Genomic DNA, 27,552 nt, shown 5'->3' with positions numbered 1-27,552 from the left:
TTGTTTAGTTTCTGGTAGTGAGGACAACAGTGTTGCTTAGAGACAACATTACCTCATCCTGCATTAGCATGCACTGCTGAGTCATGCAGAGGAGGACCCACTGATGCATGTTAAAAGAGGACATGCAGCAGGGCAGATGGGGGATTATGGTAAGATGTCAGAAAATCAGGCTTACTTGAAACAACGTTAGCCAACACAGTTAAAAGCACAGCCTTAGTTAGTGCGCAGAGCACATAAGCTGGATGCAACTGACAGACCCATAAATACAAGTCATCATCTACTCAGTCAACTTACCTTTTACCACTCATGACAAAAACAAAAGACAATACATGTAACAAATTTAAACTACTCTTGTTTTTTTTAAAGGAATATTGTTGATTGGCAAGAGGGCAAAAGCTGTCAGTTCTTCATACTGTTGACTGATGACTGTTGGTCCAGTGAGCTTATGAAAAAAAAAAAAAAATTAAACCCCTGACATTTATCACTGCACCTGCTGTTGCTCATCTCTAACTGAATACATGTGTGCGCGTCGTGACGGGAAGCATGATGAGGGAAAGAGTACAGCTTAACCTGAGAAATGGAGCACGTAGTACTCGGTGCTCAGACACCAACAGAGCCAAATATAGGTAGCAGCCCCCCGCGGCACCCTGCACTAGGACTTCAAAAAAGTGGAATATTTCAAATCAGACAGTGAAGTTTTGAATGTTTCAACTTTTGTGACATAACTGAGTTTAAAGTGACAGGTGCACAAACAAAGATGGAAACTCTGAGATTGTTGATTGTGAGGGGGAAAAAAAGCTGCATACTGTTTTACAATTTAAAAAACGGAAAGCCTTGTCACAAGCATTTCTGCATTTGTACCCAAATTGTATTAAATATCACCTCAACAGCAGTAGAAATGGGTGAAATGACACCGTGCGGTTACTGAAGTCTGTGTGCTGCTCTGCTGGGGAAGAGCCCTAACACGTCCTGCTGAGAGTGTCATAGTTAACATGCTGTACAGACCGGGAACTGCATTAAACAAGCTGTGCTCCAAAAGTAGGTGCATGAGTCACTGAGTGCCAGCAAGTGCAGCAGAAGATACTGTGTCACGTTTCCTCCACAGAGCCTTCAGCAGCAGAAATGTAAAAAAGAGAGTACAGGGAAAGAGGGGGAGGGGGGGGGGGGGGGAGCAGAGAGGCCCGTGAATAACACTCTCTGACTTGTGAGTCGTGACTTCCGGTTCAAGCAGCCTGCCTGCAAGGACATGCATGTGTGCAAACGCACTCACAACTGCAAGCATGCACCACGACGCACACGGGATGAAAGGCAGCAGGGTATTAAATATGGTGGGGTAGGGAATGCCTGTGATTCGCCTGCGGGAAACTGCGGTGAGAGACATCAACTGTCAGTGAAACTATCACGGGAGTGCCTGAACACAAAGAAAACACAAAAGCAGAGACACAATGTGTGATCCCATGTGTGAATGCAGGGGGAGGGGCAGCAAAGTATAAGAGTGCAGAAATATAGAAAACGTTGCAAGGTGCCTAAAATGAGAACAATTACAAAAGTATTTAGTGCAGAAACAGCTCTGCCTCCATGGATGTTCAGATTAAGATGCAGCCACATAAACTTTGTAAGACACTATGTTATAGATCTCCTCTAGTTCTCACACACTTCCTGCAGGAAATAAATCTATCAGGATCTTTGACACACGAAGTACTTTGAGGCACATCCCTTTCATAATAATTTAAAAACACTTTTGAACAGGTTGATACTCCCGTCAACTCAAGTGGAAACATGCTTCAATTAAAAACCACAAAAGGAACAACAGATAGTGACCCCAGGCTGGGCAAATCCCTCCTCCTTCCACCTTTCCTTTGTCCAGTTCTCCAGACACATGATGCTCAGCTCCATTAACCACCAGACAGCCAGAGAGCACAAACTCAACACCAGGGAGGGCACACGGAGAGTTGCCCATCGCAGTCATGCCACTGGCATCTTCACCGTGGAATAGACTTACAAATCCTTTTCACTTCAGTGACCTAAATGCTTTTAGCTGCTCTATTCTTTATCCTCTGCAGTGACTTTTACTTGCTGAGCGGAGCAGCGTGGGAGGGTGGATCCCTCTATTGTTCTCAAGCAGAAACAAACCTCTAAAATAAAATTTCAGTTGTACTTAGACAAGTTGATCTCTAAGACACTGACAGAATTTTGTCCAATTTAATGTGAGGGTAGCAGAGTCTATGTAGAAGTGTAGATAATAATAATCTAAACGTAAGCTGATTTATTGTGTTTTCCTTTATTTATATAGTGCAAAAACATCAAATGGACTGTTAAAAGGGTCTGAAGATCTGGGACTATTTATCCATGTAGCATGCATATTACAATCCCTGCAGCTACGGACAGATAAACCCGAGCTGCATTTTCTTCAATCCTTTCATCCTGTCAACATTTCAACTTCCTGCTTTCAAAACTTTACTTCTGCTCTAGTTAAGTTTCAAGTTCCCTTATCTAAATATGGGAGACTAATTCACAATCTTTTTTCAAAATAAAAAAAAAAAAAGCTTTCTTTTAGAAGTATGATCTGCAGAGAGCGTGTGCAGCGGCTCCATTCAAATGCAAATACTGTGTTCTCCACCAAGCCGCCTAATTAACTTTCTGGGTGGCAGAACAATGACAAAAAATTGCTCTTCTCGGCCAGTGTCATCATCTCTCCTTCAGTGTCTGGCCTCAAGCCTGCTGAGTTGAGACTCTTGCAGTACTGCCTTGGCAATCAGAGTATGGCACTCCACACAAGCTTCATCACGGTGTTGCAGAGGAGCCAGGATTGAAGATGAGGTCATAATCTGGAAGTGCCACACTTGGTCTTTTCACCAGCTCCTGTTTGTCTAATCCACAGACATGCAGCTGGGTGTCAGAGCAGATGAGACTGTGCTCTGGAGCAGTGGTTGTCATTCAGCTCACCTGAAGGCTTTCATCCTCCTTCACCAGCTCCTTCTGGGGGAACAGGTCTTTGGCCTTTATGTACTCCAGACTGGGAGGCCCCTCTTCACCCTGTCAGATGCAAACACAAAGCAGGGGTGGTCAGATAAATACTTCTGTTATTATGTAAGTTGACACAACAGGATGAAATAAAGCTAAAGCGTAGAAAAAGAACACATTGGTAAAAAAAAAAAAAAAAGGAAAAAAATCTTGCGTAAAATCAAACACAAAGTTAATATTCTCAGTGTTCCTGTAGTGAGCATTTATCAGGGTGGTTAGCCTCTGATGTAAGACGTACGCCCAGCGGAATTTCACAATTGGCACCAGCTAACTCACAGACATCACGTAGGAGATTAAATATTGACTATGAGAGATCTAAAATTCTCTTTAAATAGGGGACACAAGACCGTCTGTTAGGTCAATGAGACAAGCTATTTCAAAGATAAAATAATGTTGTTAAAATGTTTTCCACTCTATCCCAATAAGCATTTCCCCTGATTGAATTATCATGTAGGAGCTTTTATTTAGATTCTCTTTGCTTTGGCACTGTGCAGTGGGTTATTACATGAGCAAATGATACCAAAAACCTCTAAACTTTGTCACTGGGTGTTACAGTCTTGAGCAAACAAAGATACTGGGGCTTAGCTGAGTATTTCCCACACATTTCCACTTTTGCATGAGTCATGTTCTGACATTGAGTTTACATAATTCGTTCCTAGAGTCACTTTAAATACCAGTACCCAATAACCAAATGCTTCTATGTGAAGGATGACCGTGTCACATTTCTAATTTGCTGATAAATCAAACAACCAAATGGAGTCTTATCAAGTGCACACCTGTTGTAATGGATGGTTGGCTAAAATTAGACTGCAACACTTCAAGAGGCAGCGGAATCGAGAATGAGAGAGGAACAAAGAGGGCAGCCAACCCTGTCCTTTCAGTTTTGTGTGCCAGTGTCCCTCTCAGACTGAGCAAACACTCTCATCAGGTCAGACTTCAATCACTGGAGAGAAAAGACAATGCAGCTGAAGAACATGCCCATGCTTTTTATTCCTTTTACCTATTTGTCAAAATCGCCTGTGAAGATTTTACCTCATCAGCAGACTATTTATACTTAATAACTTTAGTATTTCCAGCGTATTTGTGATGCAATGTTTATATGGAATATAGAGAACTCTGTTCCAGGTTTATGTGGCTATGACATGCACAAACATGTCTTTCACTCCTCCACATCCAGCCTCAGTGAGTTATGTCACCAGTTGAGGATCAACCCAGTTTGGTGTCTGGCTGTCTGAACACAGCTACTTTTACTACTCTGCTACATTTGGCTTCTCAATCCTGGTACGACTGTATGCCAACTGTGTGTCTTAGTGAAAACAGCAATGGAGTCCTGGAGGAGGACCAGAAGGAGGCAGAATGCAGTCACCTGTGGTTTATCTCAGTGGAGAACACCCACTGACTCAGGCTGCTCTCTTGCTAATAAAAGACTTATTGTGTCCCAGGACAAACAACACAGCAGCATAATATCATACATCACAGCTAAAACCCCCCCTGATGTCTGACCATGCAGACCTCCTGCCATGATTACAGTCATTACATCTGTCATCCAAAGGTCCAAGCTGGTGATTAAACCACATGATAACCATACCACCCATTGGGCTGTCTGGTAACAGATGGAGATAGGGTCCCGACAGTGACAACCCCTCCTCTACAGGTCGCCAATATGTCACCTTCTGATTTTGAAAGCACAGAAATTATAGGAATATAACAGCTAAAGCATCATTCATCAGCTTCTGTAACATTACAGCTCCAGTGACAGAAGATAAATGAATATCCACATCTAAAAGAATACGTTTTAATGAAATGGCTTATTGCTAATACGTACACACACCTTTGAACATGAAGGTAGCTATTCAAAATATGTCAGCATCTACTAATTACTTTGTATTTAAAATGTACCAATTTCAAATAAAAAATGAGAGTTCAGATTATCACAATGCTCGCACCTTCTTACTACAATCAAGTCAAACAATAATTCTGTTTTAGCCAAGTGAAGAAGAAGCTACCTAACAGGACATGGAGCAGAGGTGTCAATGGGTTTGGGAAGTCTTTGTATGGGAGAGATTAATGGGCTGAGTCACTATACATGACCGGTCTACCTGCTACTTCTACACCATAAATTATAATAAATGGCAGCGCTGATGGCGGCCGTAGAGGTGGGTGTGTGCCAAATTGAGATGTACACTCGTTAAAAGATGCTCCATTGCTAAGTGCTGCCCGTTATTACTTTAAGCTCCATTTCCTCCAAAAGATGCCTTAATGTTCATGCTAATGTTGTGTTTCGTTCTTCACAGAATGCACTCAAGGCGACGTTGAGGTGGGAGCTGCCTTCTAGCACAATGCTGCGTTCACGTAATGTCGGCAGAATGGGAAGAACGGGAAGAACTCTCATTATTCCAGTTTGGGATTGTTTGCAGACTATTCCAAGATGGTTAGCTTAACTGCTAGCCTTGTAACCATACCAGATAAATAGCCTAAATTAACTACTTTTGTTATGTTGCATTTACACAAACAAACAATGTATATCTGCTCTGAAATTTGCTAATGCTAGTGCTAATACTGGATTTATTTCAATGTACAGTAATTTGTACATTGACACACGAGTGGAAGATTTCATGTAAGAAGTTCTTGATATTTCTGACTTGGAATTACAACGTGAAGGCTGATGTGAATGTTTTTTTCTCCACTCAGCTGCTCAGAATTATGGCATAAAATATTTACGCCATGAATACACATGAATGTGGCATAACATGACCAAAGTCACTGAGCATTTCATCAATTCTCATTGTAAAATACTGCATTTAAAACTCAAACTGTGGTGTAAGAAGATACTCCAGTCGACACTAAAAGCTTAAATTTCAGACAGGTAAACTTGTCTGAACTGCTCTAAATCCCTTTCGTGGAGTCAGCCTTCAGCATCAGACTGATGAGGCAGTGGTCTGTGCATCATCAATTTTCTTATTTTTACCTGAGAATGGGTGGACCATGACAGTGGCCATCAGTCAGAGGCATCCTGCGAGGGTCAGGTTATTACAGGTTGATCTCACACTCCGTTGCCGGGTAGTCTGAACCACCGGCCTACGTTTGCTTTTTCTAAAGGGAATAAAGTTTACCCTGGTGTGCCAGACAGAGGTCATAAATTATGGGAGAAGCTATCGTTGTAGAGCCTCCCCCTAAGAAATTCAATGCCAATCAGTAGAGAAGAGCATTTATTCAGTCTCAACACACACAAGCACACATGTCCTACGTCAATAATCCATCTACTCCCTTGGTTCCCATATGTCTTTGTGCTGCAACACCTCCTAGATACTTGGCACCACTTACTTAATTCTCTTATGAAGCAGCCCTGACGTTGCACTCCTCTGAGAGGCCTGCTAGAACGCTGTGTACTTTAAAGCAAAAAACAGCTGACTAAAACTTCTGTAGATGTTGTATTGGTCCATAAATCCATGACACAGGCTATATACAGGCTGGTTTATACTAAAACACTGGTGCTAAATATACCATATAAACATTAGAATGAAGATACTGCACTTCAAATTGTATCACCTGACAAGTTATGGTGGCAGTTTAGACAACAAAGGACAGAAAATGTCAGGGAGAGTATTTAGAGTACAGACATCAGTATAGCAGTGTTTAGAAGAAGACTTGTAGTAACTGAAACGTGCAGACAATCTTGATATTTCAGCTGCAAGGTCCCTTCGCATGGCAGATAACATGTGATCAAGACGGGACTTGAAACACTGTCATTACATCTGTAAACAAACGCAAGCAGTGAGGCACTTCTGTTCTCTGATTTTTAGTCCATCGCATTGTGTCCACAACCAGACAATCAGCTTACAGAAGATTATAGGAAAAGAGAAATGCTCTCACTTCCAACCGACTCACAAAGATGGAGCACAGCTTGTCCTGTGCCCGACACGTTTTTGCTTCGTCACTGCTGTGAGCCTGCGCACCCTCCCCCACCTTTGTCCAACCAACAATCAAAATGCTGGAGCTGACAGGCATGCAGCATACACACATACGTCTCCAGTGCATTTCTCAAATACTAATGTTGAGAGCACATTTAATGTCTTCATAAAGCACATTGTGTTACGTGCAGTGATAGAATAAGCTGGCAGCAGATTGACAGGTCTGACATAACAGGTTCATAGTGTGGATGTGCAGGTAAAAGTTCACAGGGCTCATTTTTTTTGTATGAGCTAAAATAAGATTTTAATCATCTGGGGGAAGCACGTGTGCAAAACCATCTCCCAGACATTTCTGCAAGTGTGTGAATGGGAAAATGAGACAGCATGACAACACAAAGGTAGCATAGGTAGAGGAATTGAAAAAGACACTGGCACAGTCTACATGAATAAGTGTCTGGTTGCCATGGATACACCAATCTCTTTTTAGAGGCAGAGTCCCTTTCTCTCTAAAGCTTTTGGAAACAATTTGCTGTCCTTACTCAACAGATTATTTACTTAATCTGACCGAAGCTTTGTCCTAGAGTTGTACAGATTAGAGAATCACTACCAGATGCAGAGGTGACCTCCTAAATATGTGGGGGACATGCACTCATGCATCTGCTTTAATGTATCCAGTTATTTATTAAATGAGGCAGACAAAGCTTGGCACATGGTCTGAAATGCCAAGAATGGCCCCAAATGAGGTGTCACAGAGTAAGAAAAGGTTAGAGAGAAAGAAAGGAAACAAGGCTAGAGCAGAATGAAAAGCAGCAAAAAACAAAAAGAACAACAACCTAGACAAACATACTCTTTTCTGAGAGCGCTGAGTTAGGCGGTGCAGTCTAAGTGATGGGTCAAGATCAAAGACGGCTGTCTGTATGACGAATCTTTTCAAATGCATCTCTTTCTGCACGTCCCCTCTCCGTCCATATTAATATTTCATAGACCATCGTGTTCTAAATGATCAGCCCCATTTTAGTCTCATGACTGAGCTGTTCTCCAAGAGCTGACGAAACAAGGCAGGGTCATGGTTTTCTGGAAGAAAGCAGAATTCGTCTAAAAATATACAAAGTCGGAGTAACTCTGTAGCAAACTGAAAATTGGTCTTTCATGTAGACATATTTAAGATTCTGGCCAACACAAAAACATTACTAGGAGCAGGAAAACATAAAAAAAAAACAATTAATTTTTTTCCATTATGAAAACAACTCAAAATGATCAATACTTGACTTGATCTTTGTGCAGGAAGTACAGACAGATTTGAAGCTGGAGATACTGAGAAAACAGCACAAACTGCCAGCTAAGTGCCAGTTATTCTTTTATATAAAGTCTATTCTGTAAAAAATAAAACCTGCTCTGTGTCATCTTGTTGCCTTTTGGTCCTCTATCAGGTGGCTGTGGTCATGAAAGCTTCCTCAATGTCAACAATCACCTACTCTGTAGTTCTTGGGAGTGTTTCTGCCTTGTTGTCAGTGCAGACTGCATCAAGGTATACAGCCTGAAGCACATCCTCAAAAAGCATGTGGCTATAGTTGCACCCCTGATTCATTTAGCTAGTGGGTATAATAGTATCTGACTCATGGAAAAATCTTAACCAATTCAATTAGGCTTTTTATAGTTCCATTTGGTGCAGACAACGTATCGCAGAGGGGCATAAACATGAACCGTAACTGAAGATGTTTTTTTCCACAACTGGATCACAACAATCAATGGTGATTTTGATGAAAACACAATGCTGCAGCCTGCTTTCACATCAGGAGACTTGACAGAGCTGTGATCTACTTCAGAGACAGAGGATGCTGATAATAAATTATAGAGAGACTGACGCAGAAGAACTGCCAACTCAGCTGAACCACAGACATATTAAAGAGAGATCATAAATAGTGAAATGCCTGGCCGTGAGAAAGGAGAAGAGGAACCAGCACCACCTGCCTTTACCACCAACGCTTTCTCTGGAAGAAATAGTCATGAAAAACAAAGTAGGACTTTCCCAGTATTATTTACATGTATTGTTGTTGAGAAAGTTGAGGTGTTAAATGAAGAATCCCTCAGTAAACGCTCTAAATACAGAAGGTGATGCTTCAACAGAGACTGTTGCACAAGACTTGTAACAGTTTTGTCATTTTAACTGATTTACATTTAATATTAGAGCTGCAACAATTAGTTGATTAATCAATTAGTTGACAGTCATAAAATAGATCTCCAACTATCGAATGATCGTTTGGAGTCATTTAAGAAAAAAAATCTTGTTTTTTATTTTATTTTGGTCTTCTATCATAGTAAACTGAATATGTTACTGTTGGTCGGGACAAAACAAGATATTTTAGGTTACATCTGGGAACTTGGAAAACATTGAGATTTTTCACCTTTTTCTGACATTTTATCGATTAATTGAGAAAATAATTAATAACAGATGAATCAATAATGAAAATAACTGTTAGCTGAAGCCCTATTTAGTATTACTATTACGTATTTCTTATTGTCTGATCATTATTATAAAATGTATGCTGGTATGTATAATGTTTTACTGAATGCAAAAACATTTTGTTACCACTTTAGTGCTATACTAAAGAAGGTTATTGAGTTTTGAGTATTTACTGTTCTGTTACCAGATGCTGGTTTTGTCAACTTTGGAAAAATCCATGAGAAAATGACTGCCAATAATTCATAAAAACTCGATAAATATATGAATGAGAAAAAAACTCTGATGTTTTTACCAAGTTTGGGAAGCCTAATACTTTATTTAGTGGACTATTAATATGGGATGGCTGGGGTGAAGTGTTGAAAAAGAGACTTGCTGAAAGTTAGCAGCTAACAGGTCCTCACAGTGGACTGTGGGCATCACTGAAAGGCCAGAGGTTAACTTGTAGACCATCAGCTAATTAAAGGCCAGAGATATGAAGCTGAGACCACCCGGTCTTGTTCTTAAACTGTCGACCTTTTCACCACTCTCTCAGGATATAAACTCTGAAGATACAAACACCTGTTTTACATCAGTCATTGTCCCATAATCCCCTGCTACATCCCAGTACCCCGAACTACTGCTCGATGCAGGTCCTCCACTGCAGTGAACACACTTCACCATTCTGAGGCTGCAACAGTTACTGCACAATGTGCTCGCTCTTGGTAGCACACACGTTTTACACGTCTTACTCCTGACAGGCCCTCTCTCCCCTCCCTGCCAATCAACATACCGGCAGCTCAAAGCCCCCCATACAACAGAGCTGAGTAATGGGTGCCATAAAGTAGCTTTTCATCATCTCACACATGAGAAGACATTGAGGTAATTCAATTGTTTGTATGTGGAGTCCCCGTTGGTTACTTAATAACTGCAGCGCTCACGTGTGTCGACCAACACCCCCTACCCCCCATCCCCCACTGATTGGCAAGCAGGCACACACAAGCAGGCGAGGTAGGGAGAGGAGGGCTTTGATACACACCCATCACAAAACAGACTGATAAACAAAAACGAACACCGAAATAACATCCTGTGGACTTACAAAGCAGTTGAGCATGGAGCAGGACACCCTTCCTGCGAAGCTCATGTCGAGGTGAGGCAGGGCTGTGCCTGAATGACACACAGCCTATGGAGCAGCAGCACGACCAGAACACGAGGAGCCGGCATTACCATTCTTCCCCTCAGCCGGAGCCTCTCCACCCCTCTTCCACTCCGAACCCCCTCTGCCTGCCAACCCTCTCCCCCCCTAACCTTTTTGCACTCTCCCCCCTTCTCAAGAGGTGCTATGGGGCATCACGCCAGTCCCGGCTCTCATTCAGGAAACCACCCCACCCTCCCACCCCCCCAGTGTTCCCAGAGAGGGGAAAGAGAGCACGCTGGTGTCTGAAGACAGCCCCTGTTGCACTGCTGAGAGGAGGAGGAGGATAGTCCATAAAGATACAAACAAGAGCAGCGGTCCACCCGATCAGCCGAGTTGGAACTGAGGGGAAATCAAAAGTGATGAGATGACTGCAGATGTGCCTTCTCAACTGTAGCGGATAGATGGAGGGAAAACTGCGAGAGGAGAAAGCAGGAGAGAAAGGAAGACAGAGGGAACTGCCTGATGCTAAGCTCCACCCTCTGCATGCGCATCTACCTCCCTCTCTCGCATTCACATGCTCACATTTCTCCCCTCCATCTCATCCCTACTCCTCCCCCACTCCCTCCTTGTTCACCCTTCACCGACATCTACTCATAAATATGCCTCTCCCTCAGCAACGAAGCGGTAAAACGCACAAGGTACCGCCGGTAACCAAAAGATGCTCCAACTGCCATGCATGCACCATCTGACATCAGCTGCATTACACTGTGGCTCTTGATCAAACGCACAGACTGCGCGTGCAGGTAGATGTCTCTGCACAGGCTATGCTGAACACAAAAACACAACCTGGAGAAAACTCATACACACAGAGAGCAGAGATACACCTCATCCAGTGGTTGGACAGTACCCCATCGCAAAACCGTTGCACTGGCAGCAAACGATCTAGTGCAGAAAGCAAATGCGTGGCAGAGGAAAGAGGAGGGAGGGTGTTGAGGAGAGTCTATGCAGAGATCTCCGGTGACACAGCATTCTACAGACACTAATTCTTCCTCTTCCTTGTCTCTGAGTGTCTCCTTGGCACTGTCCGACACAAGCGCGGTACATCTTTGCACAGAGCAGTGACTGCGGCACCTTCCTGTGCTTCTTAAAACGGGAGAAGGTCATTGTTAGTATATGGTGTATATACAATGTCCTGTATACCACAGGGGGACACTCAGCCCTTCCCCCTCTTACCCCAACCTCCTCCCTGGCAGAGTCGTGACAGCCACTCGCCCTCAGCTGTATGACCCCGCATTATGTAATGCGTATAACGTGGTACATGCAGCATATGTTGGATGCACAACGCAGCATTATTCAAATAGGATTAATGTTACTGGGGGAGGTGCTGTAATGTAACTTCGACATGGTAGATCCTCATTTTAACAGGATGAATTTTCTTGGGGGGGGTAAGGTTATTAATTATTAATCATATTTAAGTATAATCCATGGAGGGAAAAAAGCAATCCAAGTGTATTTTTCCACTTGACACCCGTATCGGGCGTATTAGAGGTCTGACAATTCAAATCTTTCAACTGCTTTGTAGATGAGCCAGTTGTACTTCTTCATGACAGTCAGTGACAGTGCAATATCACCTCTGTTTGTAGAGAGGAAGGTGAACTGATATTGATCCAATGCCTGGATAGTGGACACTGCTTGACAGCCAATATAGTGTAAGTAAAGGTAGAAATAAAGTTCATTGGAGAGCTGTTATACTGGTTGTTCTGGTAGATGTAGATTCATATTCCCTCTGCAGGCTGGCAAAGACTCAATATCATCACTGTAAATAGGAAGCTCTAAATGTACCACATACCTGTATATTATATAATGAGCTATTAGCTACAATACATCCAGAACAATGTGTAAAATTACAAAGAAGTACAACTACTAGTATTACTTTTATTATAGCGCTTCAGTCCAGAAGGCCTTTTATACAGGGGAGAGGAAAAGTATTATTTTCTTAAAATTACTGCCATCATCAGGATGTAAAACGTACAACTTATTTTACACGCAGGCCAATAAAAATGAAATTAATTCATACTTTATAGAAATGTATAATAATTTTGTTTTAAGCCTACTACACGAAAACAAAAAAAAATTCAATTCCAATGATGACCTCTTATTAATCCAAAATATGTTAATATGTTATTTATTCTTATGTCTGGATTTACAGACAATTCATGTTTCTTCTGGATTAAAAACGCAGATACCATCATCAACTAAAGGGCATCCCCAGTAAAACTAATCCAGCATGGACAAATGTAATAAATCACATATTACAAGGGTACAGTTACATAACAACAATGCAAAGACATTTCAACATGTCATTCCACCTCATGGTTTCAATATACCATATTTACCCTCATTAGTCTCTGACATCCATCAGCTGCTGCTCTGCCTCAGTAGCATAGTATTTACTCTAGGTCTCCAGCTATTATAAAAAGAAAAATTACACTAGAAGAAAGGTCCAAGGTGCTCTTCTGGAAAAAAGTTTAAAGCCTTTATTCAGATGACTATTTCATGGTGAAATTCTTAATAACATAGACAATACTTGTGCATGTTAAAATAGAGGTGTGTTACAACCCACACGTAGTGGCACAAACAGCCTTCTTTGGGGTGTAACCCTCAGCACACAGTTTCCCCTTTAGTAGATACAAGGTAATCGTAAACGCTTGAATAGAAAGAGAGAGAAATTAACTCACAGGTGACAAATGCAAAGGATGACCACTAGATGGCTCTACAAAATGTATAGAAAGAAGAAAAAGATAATAAGAAAAATAATGAGAACAAAATGAGAGAAAATAGATGTACAAGACAAAAAACAATAACAATATATTGTCTACAGCAGCATAGGCACCAGACCACATGCCTCAGTAGAATTACAAAAAAGGACTGAAATCAATTTCTTCACTTAGTCCTGGCTAGGTTGTGGCCTGAATTTGGCATATATATAAAAAGTTTCTCCCTGCAATAATAATTTCAGTCGATCACCACCCTGAATGTTCTTTTTGATGGTTTCTAGGCCTTCAACCCAAAAGACTGTCTGGATTACTGTTATGTACGTTATAAAAGTGCTTAGCCATAGGGTAATCCAAATAAGCTTTTCTGATAGCATACTTATGCTCTGAGTGGTAATGGATAAGGACAAATATGTTGAAGAAGTCTTACATCAATTGGATAACCCAGAATATTATCATAAACTGTCCATAAATCCATTGGGCAACACACAGGAGACATTGAGAGAAATGTTGTCCACAGCTAAGGAGGCAGGATGGATTACTAAACAAGAGCAGGACTTCTTGTGGTGTGCATTCCTTCCTTCCTACATTCCTTTATATTGGCACAATGGTTGCAAAAGTCACATTTGTAAGTACCCTTCAAAGGTCGACAGCGTTTTTTAAATTATTGACAGGGAGATGGCTTGACACTCGCTTGTCCCGTAATGTTGGGGCCCTCTTGAAACAGATCTTAGGAGGGACACGAAAAACTTCCCTTAGAATAGGGTCACTTTTAATGATATTCCAGTTTGAGTGTTTTATCCTTTTTATGGATTTCTGAGAGAACTGTATCCTGTGATGAAGTAAACCTGCTTTTGTCCTGAGGATTATCTTTTCTTTTTCTTAAAGAGTTCAGATCTAGAGGCAGGCTGGGCTTTTTTGTAAGCATCCTGGACAGTCTTCGTACACAGTTTTTTGTACATTTTGTACTCTCTGTACAAAATGGTCTGCCAAGATTATAGCCTGCTTTTCAAGCTCTTGATCTGTGTCACAAATACGTTGAAGACGTTGGAATTGGCCCAAAGGTATGTTGTCCTTAAGCCAATTAGGATGGAAACTATCCACTTTCAGCACAGTATTTTTGTCTCTTGGCTTCCTATATACTGTAGTTTGAAGCTGGCCATCCTCATCCTTCAAAAGTCAAATCTAGGAAGTTAATATTGCTTTTAGAATACTCAATACACAATTTTATGTTTCTGTTGTTAGCGTTCAAAAAAATTACAAAACAGTAGAAGTTCCTCCTCAGACCTCCCCCACCATTTTATCTTTCCACTATAGTTGTTATGATAAATGAAATACTTTCCCATAAACCTAAAAAAAGGTTCTCATAATTAGGAGTAAAACAAATCCCCACAGCCGTATCCCGATCCTGAGTATACAGTTGATCTTGGAAAAGAAATAAATTATTTTTATGAGTCCATTCCATAAACTATGTCTGTGGGCCTGCTCTGTAGAAGTGTTGCAGAGCTTTCAATGTATCGTCATGGTCAATATTAGTGTTTAAAGACTCAACATCCAAAGTTACTAAGAGACAATCAGCAGGAATTCTCATTTCATGTAGGACCTTCAGAACATGAGTAGTGTCCTGGATACATGGAGGCAGTTGTTGAGCCAAAGTCTTAGTATAAAAGTCCACAAACTGAGAGGCTTTATAAGGGATCTATTAGATCCCTTACATTAGATTAAATTAGATAGGCCTCCCTGGAGGAGATTCAAGGTTCTTATGGACCTTGAGGAGCATGTAAAAAGTGAGTATCCCAGGATGTGCACACCACAAGAAGTCCTGCTCTTGTTTAGTAATCCATCCTGCCTCCTTAGCTGTGGACAACATTTCTCTCAATGTCTCCTGTGTGTTGCCCAATGGATTTAAAGACAGTTTATGATATTCTGGGTTATCCAATTGCCATAAGGCTTCTTCAACATATTTGTCCTCATCCATTACCACCCTGAGCATAAGTATGCTATCAGAAAAGCTAATTTGGATTACCCTAAGCCTAAATACTTTTATAATATATATAACAGTAATCCAGATAGTCTTGATCGACTGAAATTATTATTGCAGAGAGAAACTTTTTATATATATGCCAAATGCAGGCGAGAACCTAGCCAGGACTAAATGAAGAAATTGATTTTTGTAGTTGTTCTGATGCATATGGTCTGGTGCCTATGCTGGTGTAGATGGCATATATTGTTGTGGTTTTTTGTCTTGTTGTCTGTGCATCTATTTTCTCTTTCTTTTCTTATTATCTTTTTCTTCTTTCTATACATTTTGTAGAGCAATCTAGTGGTCATCCATTTGTCAGCTGTGAGTTCATTGGCTTTCTATTCAAGCGTTTACGATTAACTTGTATCTACTAAAGGGGAAACTGTGTGCTGACAGTTACACCCCAAAGAAGGCTGTTTGTGCCACTACACATGGGTTGTAACACACCTCTATTTTAATATAAATATTGTCTACGTTCAGAATTTCACCATGAAATAATCATCTGAATAAATATTTTTAAACTTTGTGCCACAGAGGTACCTTGAATCTTCCTTCTTTTTTGAACCTACCAAAGAACACCGTCGTCATACTTGTTTGAACTCCCAAGCACCCCAGACTGTTTCTTTCAGAAAAATTAAACTAGTTTGTTTGTTTGTTAGAAAATCATTTGGACATTTAGTTTTCACATTAGATGTACTACTTTAACCTAAAAAAGAGGATTACTCATTTCTAGGTTGTTCTATCCACACTCAAATTGGCTTGTGAACACCAAACATTGCCCATTTTATGCAAAGATTACATATTCAGATATACAAAAACTACTACTTCTTAATTGCAAGTCTGACTTCTCTTTAAACTTCCACTCTTAGTATGTCTATATATTAGGAGGCAGAGAATTATGCTGCCAGAGAGGCTTGATGCATTGCGCTCATGTGACGCATGACTTTCATCTCATCAGGTAAATGGACTGAAGCATCTGCTGCTATAAAACGCACTTCCACAAATCAAGCAGAACCTTACAGAGAATTATTTTCATGTCACATGGTAAACCTGTGACTCGTGACATTTATTTTCCTTGAGTGAAATGAAGAAGTGAAATAAAGCATAATGCATTAAAGCTAAGCCTACACATACCAGCCTTACAAAAGCACATTTTATCCCTATGAAAACCTATATGTGTCATTTTGACTTTTGTTGTTATTTTTATCTTAAACAGCTCAGGCTTTCAAATCATTCTCCAGTTAAACCATTTTCATCCATTAAAAAAAAAATGTTGAATGGACATTTTAAGGCTTTATGAATATTGCAGCCTAATCTGTGATGAGTTGCTCCACAGTACAAACACTGGGTCTCAAACTCCCCCTCTCTGTCTGCCCAGCCCCGCCCAAACCAGACGCAAAAGTGAGCACCAGATTTGGCCTCCTGTGTCTCCGGTTTTATTTTAGGAAAGGAGGGCAGCGAGTCACCAATGCAGAGTGTCAGCCTACATGTTGACACACAGCTATAGAAGACAGAATAAGACAGGAGGCATTTGGGAGCTTGTCTGGTCTAAAATCAATAGATTTTAGACAGACGAGGAATTATTTGCAGATTTGTATTTCGAGTGTCTGTAACTGCGTGTAACTATTTGTACATGCATTTTACAATATGAAACCATACAAGCTGTAATTTGTAACTATTCTGCTGTCTATAACAAATGAAAGATCCAGGCATCCTCGTGTGTTTTCCAATAATTTTGTTCTGTAGGTAAAATGACTGCAGCATGCAGGCCCTGAAGTGTTTTGTTACAGTTAGCGGTGGCAACTCTGACCTTTCAGCCTGAAGCAGGGCTTAGTTTAATATGATGCATTAAAAGCATTAAAATGCAGGCTGTTCGATATATTGACCACAAGTACACACCCATGTAACTTATTTTCACTCATTTTTGATTGGCTGAATCAAAGAAAAGATTGTTTGAATCGTGTGAAAACAAGGAAGAGGGAACCAGACACTGATATGAAGTCCCTTCATGGAGATTTGAAGTCAAATCATTAACAACAACCTGGCATGAACCCTCTGGCTTTAACTGACTGAAAGCTTCTGCTGTCTAGTCAGTGTGTTTTGAAAACACATACAGGTGACTTAATCCTTATGTAAGCAGGTGACATCATATGAGCCAGTGAAACAAACTCCCATCTTAACAAGGTGCTGGCACACCAGCTTCTACTGCTAACCTCTAAAAGGTAGCATTACAATGCACTGTGGGCACTGAGAGCAGGGTAAAACAACCCCATTGTCCTCGTTTCCATGCTCACATTATCCCGCTAACAATATGGCAGCATGAGTGGACAACAGTATGAACTCAATACTTCCCGTTTTGTTTCAGCAAAAAAGCTCGAGGCTGGGAAGCAATTAAACACTGCTTCACAAGACCGGATTAAAGGATCATGTTACCTGTGGAACAAACTGCTGGAACAAATGTCTCCCAATCCCACCTGAGAAAACAAGACCTTAGATCAACAATTTAGTAGAGATAGTGTGATGACCCCTGTCATCTTTAGTTTGCTGTTTATATACTTTTCTGTCTGCTCTGCTCTACATGTGGCTCGCTAGCCCAACTGGGAACACCTGGTGCCGGTGTTCCTAAGTAATAAAGCCTGGCCGCAGCCAGCAGCTTCTTTGTCCTCTGACTGCTTGTTGCTGCTGCTGCTGCTGTTGTTTGCAGCTCTCCGCTTCTCCCTTCTGGCGTCCATTTCGGTTTGGTTTAGTTACGCTGCCTTATTTATTTCTTTTGCTTTCATGCACCTTCCATCACATACACCACTGATCCCAATGACTCCCACGCCTCCGCCTCATACTTTAATCATTCAGTTGCATCCTTTAATTTGGTTTAATTTATTTAAATAAATATCTTTTGTTAAACTTTGACATGATGTGTCTCCCTTTTGTTGTGGCTACTTGAGCTGGGTCATAACAAAGGAAATATCATTAGCTGTGGCCACACAGAAACTTAAATGTAAACCACTAATGTAGCTTTTAACATACTTGTAAAAACTAACACAGTTGAAAATTCATGTTGCAAACGTCAGGTCATTTAACTTCAAATAAGGGTTTTGCATATCTCTAGTGTTTGAAGTAGTCTTGGGTGTGTTCAGTACACCTGATATCACTGAGTGTGGTTAACAGGTGCGACAGAGCACACTTCTGTCCACCCCCAATCACACCCAAAGTGCACCCCGGTAAGCAAGGAAAGGTCAGTGAGAAGATGGTTTTCAGAAACGTTTACAATTGAGCTGCATTACAGGACTAGCCCATGACTAGCCGAGGCCTGCACCCTCATTTTACATGCCTCGATGGACACATTATTTGTTCATCAGCCCCGCCATCAATTAAGCCCAGAGCTCGACTGTGTGTCCCATAAAAGGCTGAGAGCTGGGCACCCGGCCATAATGGCATTCTGTGGACCCAGTTGACCAGAACCTCGGGACACACATCCTCCTGTTACACTTCCTATTTCTGTCCCATAAAAGCTGCACCCATTAGTTTCGAAAATAATTTGTCAGTCATCTGGTCACTACTTCCCCTCTGTTGGAGCGTTATCTATTCTCACTAATGTACATTTACTGAGAAAGAGCAAAGGGACAGACCATCGTGTGCCCAGGGTTTTCCCTATGATCACTAGGTATAATGATGCTATTCATTTCAAAACACATATTACAACCATATTTTGCATATTGTGTGCTAAAATTACAGAGAATGCATCAACACCTTCATTTGAGAAGCCCTGTATGTCCACACACATTTCTTGCACAGTTCACAGTTGTAAAATCATAGTCAGCATAAACATGCAACAATTACTATGATATAAACTGCACAGCTCGCATGGCTCTCATGAAAGTCGGGATGTGAGCTACAAATAGTCTTGCATCTTGAAAGTCATACTTGCTATTCTTCAGTATAATTACAACCCTGAGGCCCACGACTGCAGCATGATCAGACAGACTGCTGCTTGTCTCAAGTATAGCAAAATCTGAGACTCAGCGTTTCTGAACAAATCTTCTGATTCAAATGTAAGTGCACACGGCAGCAACTATATGCAGCATAATTGTTTTTGATATATGATAATGTTATATGTCAAAAAGTTGGTCCAAGTTTTGCCTCATAACTGAATGGCAGCAGCACCCACTAGAGGGACAGATCTCTATTGTGTTGCTACTGTGGCAAAGGGATGTCTTGGTCATCTTGGTTGGAAACCTTCACCACTTGGTTACAGCACACGCATTTAATTTCACATATTGGTTATTTAGCTGAGGTTCACATTCAGTACGATGATCAATCATGAATAAGCAGGATGGAATTATGCATCTTGCTCAAGGACACATACATTCAATACTCTGAAATGTCACATATTACCATGAGCCTCTAAATGTGAGTAGGAGGTTAACAGGTCTGGATGTGCACCAGACCAGAGAGGTGTACAGGAGACACGTGGCAGGGAGCTACATGAAAGCCATGTAACATCTGTTACCTGCTAACAGCTTTTTTTTACTGATGCAGCAGCACGTTCCTGAATGGAACAAACAGTGCAATAAAGCCGTAACCCTGCTGAGGAAAGTTTAGGGGTGAAGAGAGATGCTGCCTGCGGATGCTCGCTCAAAGTGGCATGTCACAAATCCCTGTTTAGGGCTGGAGAGGGAGTAGACACAGTCCCTCTGTGCAGGCACTGTGAACAACCAGTAGGAGTCGCTAACGCAGCGACAATAATATGATCCCTCACTGGCTTCCCACCTGCAAACATGGCCAAATGTGCATGCTAGAGGTAGCATCCCAAAAGATCTGAACCTCAAGTCTCTAATGGAAAAATGTGCCTTGGAGGTAAAGCAATGTTGATCATGAAAGCTGCAGCTAATGCTTGTTTTCATAATCAATTCATCTGTCAATTATTTTCTTAATTAATCGATTAGTTGTTTGGTGAAAAATGTTGATCACCATTTCCCAAAGCCCAAGATGCAACCTAAAATGTGATGTTTTGTCCCAACCAACAGTCGACAACCCAAAGATCTTGATTTACATGTTTAAAGGCAGAAAAGAAACTAGAAAATATTCATATTTAAGAAGCTGGAACACCTTTCCAGCTTGGGCATGTTTCTTAAAAAATTACTCAAAACAATGATGATTGTCAAAATAGTTGGTGGTTAATTTTCTGTCGATCGACTAATCAATTAATCGACTAATTGTGGCAGTGCTGTTGATCACTGATCAAAATTAGTCTTGATTGTCTTGATCTAAGGAACATATTTTTAAAAACTGGCCATGCATTTTATAAACAAGAGCGCAGACTACTTCATTACTGAGGTGGACGTTCTGAGTGAAATTCAATGTTGCTATATTTCTGATCAATATTCTAACACATGTGGAAATTGTTTTTGGACAAAAAATTAAAAGAAATGTCAACAGTCTGAACTGGGAAATGGATCCATTGTTAAAGTTAAAATGTACAATTAACTGTTCAGCCTTAAACCAGATGCATGGTGAGTTCAAAAAGCGACAAAAGCTTGAGAGGATTCTTTTGTTTGACGTGTTGAAACACTCTGCGCTTTGTTTAGGCATGTAAGCGCGTTTGCCATTTCCTGTGTGAGATTTCACGTTAAGAAAGCATATAGGGCGTTCAGAGCAGCACCGAGTTTAATAGAAACCAGGAATTTGCAGCAGAATATGTATAAACATATACAATCCCCTCTTCAATAGTGTGATTGGCTCACCATGCTGCCAGCCAGTGCTGTAGACAGTCGATCTGGGCGCTCCTCTTCAGATCCCTCCCTCTCCTCCTGTCTGCTGGATCTCTGCTGTGCCAGCGATGGCTCCTGCCAACATGAAAAAAAAAAAAAACACACTACCTTCAGACATGGGGTGTGTTTGTGCGTGTGGGCTGTTGTGGAGTGTTTGTGATTGCGTAAAGGGCTGGACTCCAAAAACCAGCCTTCCCTGGTCTAAAGTGCAGCAAGCAGAATAAAAGCTGGCATTAAAACCATAAAATGTTGAATTATTGGAGAGATTGAGTATGAATATACTTTATATCAAACTAACACCAACACCACCCCACAATCCAACAGCTCTCAGAAGAATGCGGGGCAGACAGAGTGATGGTTAAAGTGGCTGCCTGGGACGAGAGGTAGTCTCCATAAATCAGGTCAGGTCAATGTAAACACACTCCACACACGCAGTGCTGCAGACAGACATGCAGGCACATGTGTGGAAACCTTGGAGCAGAGCAGCTGACCTGATGGGAGAGACTCTGATTTACAGGAAATGCAAACTCAACATTCCTCACCAGATTATCAGAAGCCAATTAGATAACTACAGGAAACAGCAGACGTGGACAAATTTCACAACTCTTCTCCAAATCCAACACACCAGCAAGGTGCTCCAGCTGAGCGGGCCCGCTGAGGTGGATATCCTGATGTTCTAACAACATGACAGATCTGCAATTCATTCTTCTATATTTTATATCTCAACAGTGCTGCGTGTTCCTACAGTGGCTAATAAAGCAACAAGTTTAAACAAACACTTAACAGCCTGAAACTAAACACCTGATACATTAAATATGAAAAGCAACACTCTGATATTGGATTGCCTTCTCTTCCTGTGCATGTGTAAACCCAGTCAGGTGGGAGTGGAGGACGCTCAGAAGTTTACAATACTGAGAGTAACACACACACACACATACACACACACAGGCAGCAGCCAGACAAAACATGGGCACAGTGCTGACTTCCCTCTGTTATGAACCAGACTTACTGTTGCTAAAACACATTGAGTAAAGCACACAAGTTGAAAGTAGATCGAAGTTCTCGCTGTGCAGCGCTCTCTTCTCACTTCCCTACACTTGTTTTTTTTTCCGGACACACCCCCTTTTGCACACAGCTCCACAAAAAGAAAAAAAAACCTTACTACTCTCAACTCACAAAAATACAACTCTCAGTGTAGACTTCTCTTACCTGTACAAAGTGCTGAATCAACGTGCTGCAAACTGTTTGCTCAAACTTCTGTGTGTCTCTTAAGACTGAGTGAAAGCTCAATGTCTTGCAAAGTAGCAGTAGTCTCCGTCTCCCAAACACATACTGGTTGCAATCCAGTGCATGACATACCTCCCTCCCTCCCTCCCTCGCTCTCTGTCTCTATTGCTTACTCTTTCTCCCTCCCACTCTCTAAGTGCCAGGCTTCTCAAAGTGAAAGAAGCCATACTACAGGGCACGGACTCTCTCTACGAGTTCAACCAACTCCACTCATGACTCATCTCGTCAACAGGGACGGCTTTCATCACTAATCGGTCATGAAAAAGAAATCATCACATGTAGGCAGGCAGTTGTAATTGCTTTCAAAAATGTACGATACTACGCTCAAAGCAACGCAAGTCACCAACTGACTCGACAAAAATTGTGTTGACGGATTTCACTGTATACGTTACACATGTTGCACAAACTGAATTTAGCAAAATTAAATGATGATTTGTCTATTTGGGGGCAGAAGAATTCAACAGCAACCTGACATATCATTGCCTTAAAACACTTTTACAGCTTACAGTCAACAGTTGCCTTTTTACACATCCAGCAGACACAAGCAGCGTTAGCATTCATTTGTTGTCGTGTTTCTGGTCACCTAATGATTGTAAATTCAAAATTTACCTTCCTGTGAACTCCGTTTGGACTCAACCAACCCCCCTAAAATATCTGGGTCTTAAGCTGGAGGTTCAACCGTTACAGGTGGTAACTTTATTATTGTTAGCCATCTAATTAGTGTACTTTACTAATAATCATCCATGTTTTCAAAAGACGTGAAAGCCTTTATTTCTCTGGCACCATTTGTCAAACTGGTTATCAAGTAGGGCAAAGTGAAAAGCATAGATATATTTCCTGTCAAGGCATGTAAACAATTTGCTGGAATAAATTCATCCCCCCTTCACTGTTTCTGGCTACCAAAACATATAAAACCAATGACAGCTTGTTTATGATCACTCTGGTTTTGCAAAAGTTTGGGGGAAATGTCAAAGGACCAAATAAATAATAATAACAACAATAAAGCCGTACACAGGTCGTAATTCAGACCCTGATCACATTTGTGCCATGACTTCTCCACCATCAATCTGACACCCATTTCATGGAAATACTTGCAGAAATAAATAATAGACTGGAGGCTGCGGCTTGGGTGTTGTCATATTTGCAGTGATATTTTTAACACAATTAAATGCCTTGTCAGGAAACCAAAACTGAAAAGAGAAATGTTACTACTAATTCCAGGACCTGTCACACCCTTTACACAATAGTGCATGTTTGTGCATGTCAAATCCTGTCTTCAGTTACATTGTCTTTATGTCTGCTTTAGGCCTTGTTGACTTGTTAAAAGCTACTGCATGATACACTCCCCTCACTGCGTTCAGCTCACTTAAAGTCCATGTAAAGGAAAATGAGAGATTTCTTTTTAAACACATTATACATTTTATAAATAAATAACTGAAATAGTGAAAAGACTGAACTATGTAGTGCTGAATTGTGGAGTTACAGCGTTAAACTGCTTTTCACTATTTCTGTGTTCACGATTTTTTGGGCGGGCCTGAAATGGTGGCTCTATGATGAAGAGGGGTGACTAGTATTACCATGGGATTCACTTTGGATAATCTGGTGTTACTGGTGAATGGGGCAATTTTCAGTCAACATTAACGCTCAAGGAGTTATTTTAAACCCAGCTGAAGTGTCCGTTGACAGCTGGAGCAGCCGGCGGCTTCGGTTTCAGCACCGGCTGTTTGGCTGGGAGGACAGGTAGAGTCAACGGACGTGGCACGGGCAGCAGCCAACACGGCTGCTACCTACGGCTTCAGCTTCAGCATCGGCTGTGCGTCTGGAAGGGTCCCTGGCCACAGGGAGAGCATTTACCGGGCAGCACTTCACCAGAAAGCATGGCGTGAGAGACTTTTGCTCCAAGGGTGACGGCCACAACGAAGCCGCCAAGGACTTTTCAGCAGAGAAGTGAGTAACGTATAAGTGAACTTAACTCCATTGAAAAAAATGACAATTTAACATAACAATAATTGGTGATAGTTTACTTATTAACTAGTCATTAAAGTTACATTTTTCCTGAATCATCCATATTTACCTACAATATATGTGCCGAATTAAACAGTGGCTACTTAAGTTACTTTATTTTTCAAAATATCCACGTTGCTTGCTTTACACTTATGAACAAGGTCTGTTTTAAATCATGTATTTTTATACAGGAGTTTGGCATGAGCGTTGTTAACTCAGAGGCTGTTCAGTTGGGCCGGGCTTTCAGCATCTTCAGTGGACACGCCCCCAGCATTTCAGAGTAGAGAATACTGCTTATTTTTCCACAATTATGAAACCTAATTTTATATACTTGGCAACTTAATCATTCAAATTTGGCTGGGTGGTTAATAACGCATTTTTCTGTGGTGTGACAAACTCAGAGCACATATTTATTATTGCTTTATACAGACTTTAAAGTCCCCCTCCACTCAAAAATGTGTTTTTCTTCTTGTTCTTTCAGTTGGATGTTTGAGAGTGCAGAACGATGCATGTGCAGAGTTTGACACTAGAAGGCTGTTTTCACATTAATCTGCTGAAAGTGGAAAGTTTCTCTGAGCTCACTGAAAATCTGATTTTAAGGGTCAGGCCTACAAACAGGATTTGTGACATCACAACTAGTTAAGAACCAATCTTGGTCCAATATTCAACTTACACAAGTGTGATGTGGAAACTTGCGCCTGCAGTATCCCAAACACTGAGAATGGACTTTACAGTGAAGAAGGAGAAATCTTGCGTCCCACAGTTAAACTTTTGAAATGAAAAATATTTGCATATTCATCAATACTGGAATTTCTAACGAGGGAAAAGGATGAGTAAATGTAATTTTAAGTATTTTAACTAGATAATTATACATTTTTTGTGGAAAAAACAAATTAGACACAAATTATGAATCAAAGTAGAGTATTTTATATACATCTTAAAACATGTCTGCAAGGGGTCTTTAAGGATTCACAAAAGGCAATGATGATTTCGATCAATTTCATTAATAAGGCTTGGTATCATCTGAAACATGTCTTTGCTAGTATCAATAAAATACCTGAGTCCAGGGCTTTAGAAAATTGTGATGAAGCTTTTTCACCATTTGTCACCGAATGATTAAACATGAAAACATGTAGCGAGTTCTAATTTTGACATAAAAATTGGATGCCAGTAGGTATTTAAAATGCACAGGTAAAGGCTAAATGATGTCCACAGTGAAGGCAACAGAGATGTTATGTAATAAGATCTGTAAATGTTAATGAACCCTTTACAGACATTTAAAAACAATGATGAGCATTCAGCATCAGATGACCAGTTTCACTCTACTTCCTTATAACTATTTCCAGTCCAGTGGGGTTATTCCAGGGTGCTTTCCACTGATAAACACAATAAAAATCTAGAAATTTCCTAAATCTCCGCTAAGCCTATGAGCTGACGCCAAACAGCACAACAATGAATAACAGGTGCAGTGTGACCGGAGGCAACACAACACAACAGGTGTGGGAAATATAAAGTTTAAAGACATGTCAGGTTGAAAGTGAAAGTGGACGACAGCCTCACCACAGGCTGGTTCACTGCTAACAGGATACTAGTTGGCAAACCGAAAGTGTGTGTGTGTGTGTGTGTGTGTGTGGGTGTGTGTGTGTGTGGGTGTGTGTGTGTATGTGTGTGTGTGTGTATGTGTGTGTGTGTGTATGTGTGTGGTGTTTGCAAACGTTAGCACAATGCTAGCTGCCGGATAGCTACATTACTAGAAGCTGCTGTGTTAAATTCGCTCATTTGCAAACAGAAAAAAACAAACCGGCTCAAGGTTCACGGGACCAACACACGTCTGACAGCCCGACAACATGTCACATATGAATACAGTATTTAGAGGCTACTTCATTTTAAAAATTAAATCGAGTTACTCACTCAGAAACAATCAGCTGACACAACGGTGACTCAGTAGACTGCACGACTTCCGCATTCCTGTGTGATGACAACAGCGCCGGCCAATGCTCGGGGAGAAAACTGGACCACCTAGACCAATAGCGCTTCAGGATTCGTACCCGCCAATAAGGATTAACGACGCTCAAACGAGTGAATCCGTACACACCCACAGAAAAGCCAATTAGGTACCACCAAACTCCGAAAGCGCACCAATAGAAAATCACAGCGCGGCACAAACTGGATACACACATACAGCTCACACACGCACACACACAGTCCAGCAGGCTTTAAGATATTCTGACTATAAAAGAAATGGGTTTCACTCTTCAGAACTGAAACGAAGAGCTGTGCAAACATGCTTAATCACAGATGCCAATTAGACTATTTAATAATATTTCTAAAATAAACATCAAATAAATCAGAATCATCTTTATTGGCCAAATATGTTTACACATACAAGGAATTTGACTCCAGTTTATTGGCTCTCAGTGTACTTACACAGAATAAAAACACAGCAATCTTCAGAAATATACACAAGGAATACAGGTGAAACCGCTTCTGTGAGCTGTGAACAGGATACAAATAGTGCAAAGAAGTAAAGAGCGCACAGAGTGATGAGATAAATGTTTATATGCATATAGTAGGTTTGTTTGAATTTATGTTATGAACCATTTAACTGAAAGGTGATCCAGCGTTTATGAAACTTTGTGAAACACTTACAGTAACTGTCTGATCTTTGTCTTTCTCATTAAGCACCCTGATAGACAGTATCATATCGAAATTTACAGCTAGTGGTGGAAGAAGTACTGAGATCCTTTACTGAAGTAAAAGTAGCAATAATACAATGAAAAAAAATACTCCGATACAAGTAAAAGTTCTGCATTCAAAATCTTACAAGTAAAAATACACAAATATTGGCAGCAAAATGTACTTCAAGTATCAAAAGTACACATTATGCAAAATGGCCCCATTTACTATTGTATGTATACTGCATATATATACAGAATATTTATAAGTATTCATTGATTTGTACATGTAAGCAGCATTTTAATGTTGTCAATGAAGAGCTCACTTTAACAACTCAGACCACTGGGTTGTCTAATCTGTGGCAATGCTAATTCATAGTTTTATTAAGTGATATAAATAGCTGTGTCACAACCCAGCTCATGGCTGGGCAAAGGAGAGGAGACCACACATGAGCTGTAACTAAAAATAGCTATATTGTACATAACTAAAAAGATAAATGAAACTTAA

The 27,552-nt window shown here is 40.8% G+C and overlaps 1 protein-coding gene across 5 annotated transcripts in view; it reads right to left on the bottom strand.

Moving 5' to 3' along the window:
• mtmr4 (myotubularin related protein 4) overlaps positions 1–26,372 on the bottom strand; it is a 44,639-nt gene extending 18,267 nt beyond the window's left edge. For 2 of the 5 annotated variants that reach the window (XM_067607506.1, XM_067607508.1), the window contains exons 1-2: positions 10,475–10,648; positions 2,947–3,036 (exon numbers count right to left, since the gene is read on the bottom strand). In XM_067607506.1, the coding sequence (XP_067463607.1) occupies positions 2,947–3,036; positions 10,475–10,519 (135 nt within the window). In that variant the 5' untranslated portion in view covers positions 10,520–10,648. Of the gene's footprint in view, positions 1–2,946; positions 3,037–10,474; positions 10,649–21,051; positions 21,154–22,087; positions 22,107–22,287; positions 22,437–26,280 lie in introns of those variants that run through there. The other 3 variants (XM_067607509.1, XM_067607511.1, XM_067607510.1) reach the window with 3 other exon arrangements.
• Positions 26,373–27,552: the final 1,180 nt, after the last annotated feature.

This window comes from Thunnus thynnus, chromosome 13, assembly GCF_963924715.1.
Source record: "Thunnus thynnus chromosome 13, fThuThy2.1, whole genome shotgun sequence".
NCBI classification, from domain to species: domain Eukaryota; kingdom Metazoa; phylum Chordata; class Actinopteri; order Scombriformes; family Scombridae; genus Thunnus; species Thunnus thynnus.
The sequence above is the reverse complement of the archived record's forward strand: the minus strand, read 5'-3'. Positions and strand labels throughout refer to the sequence as shown.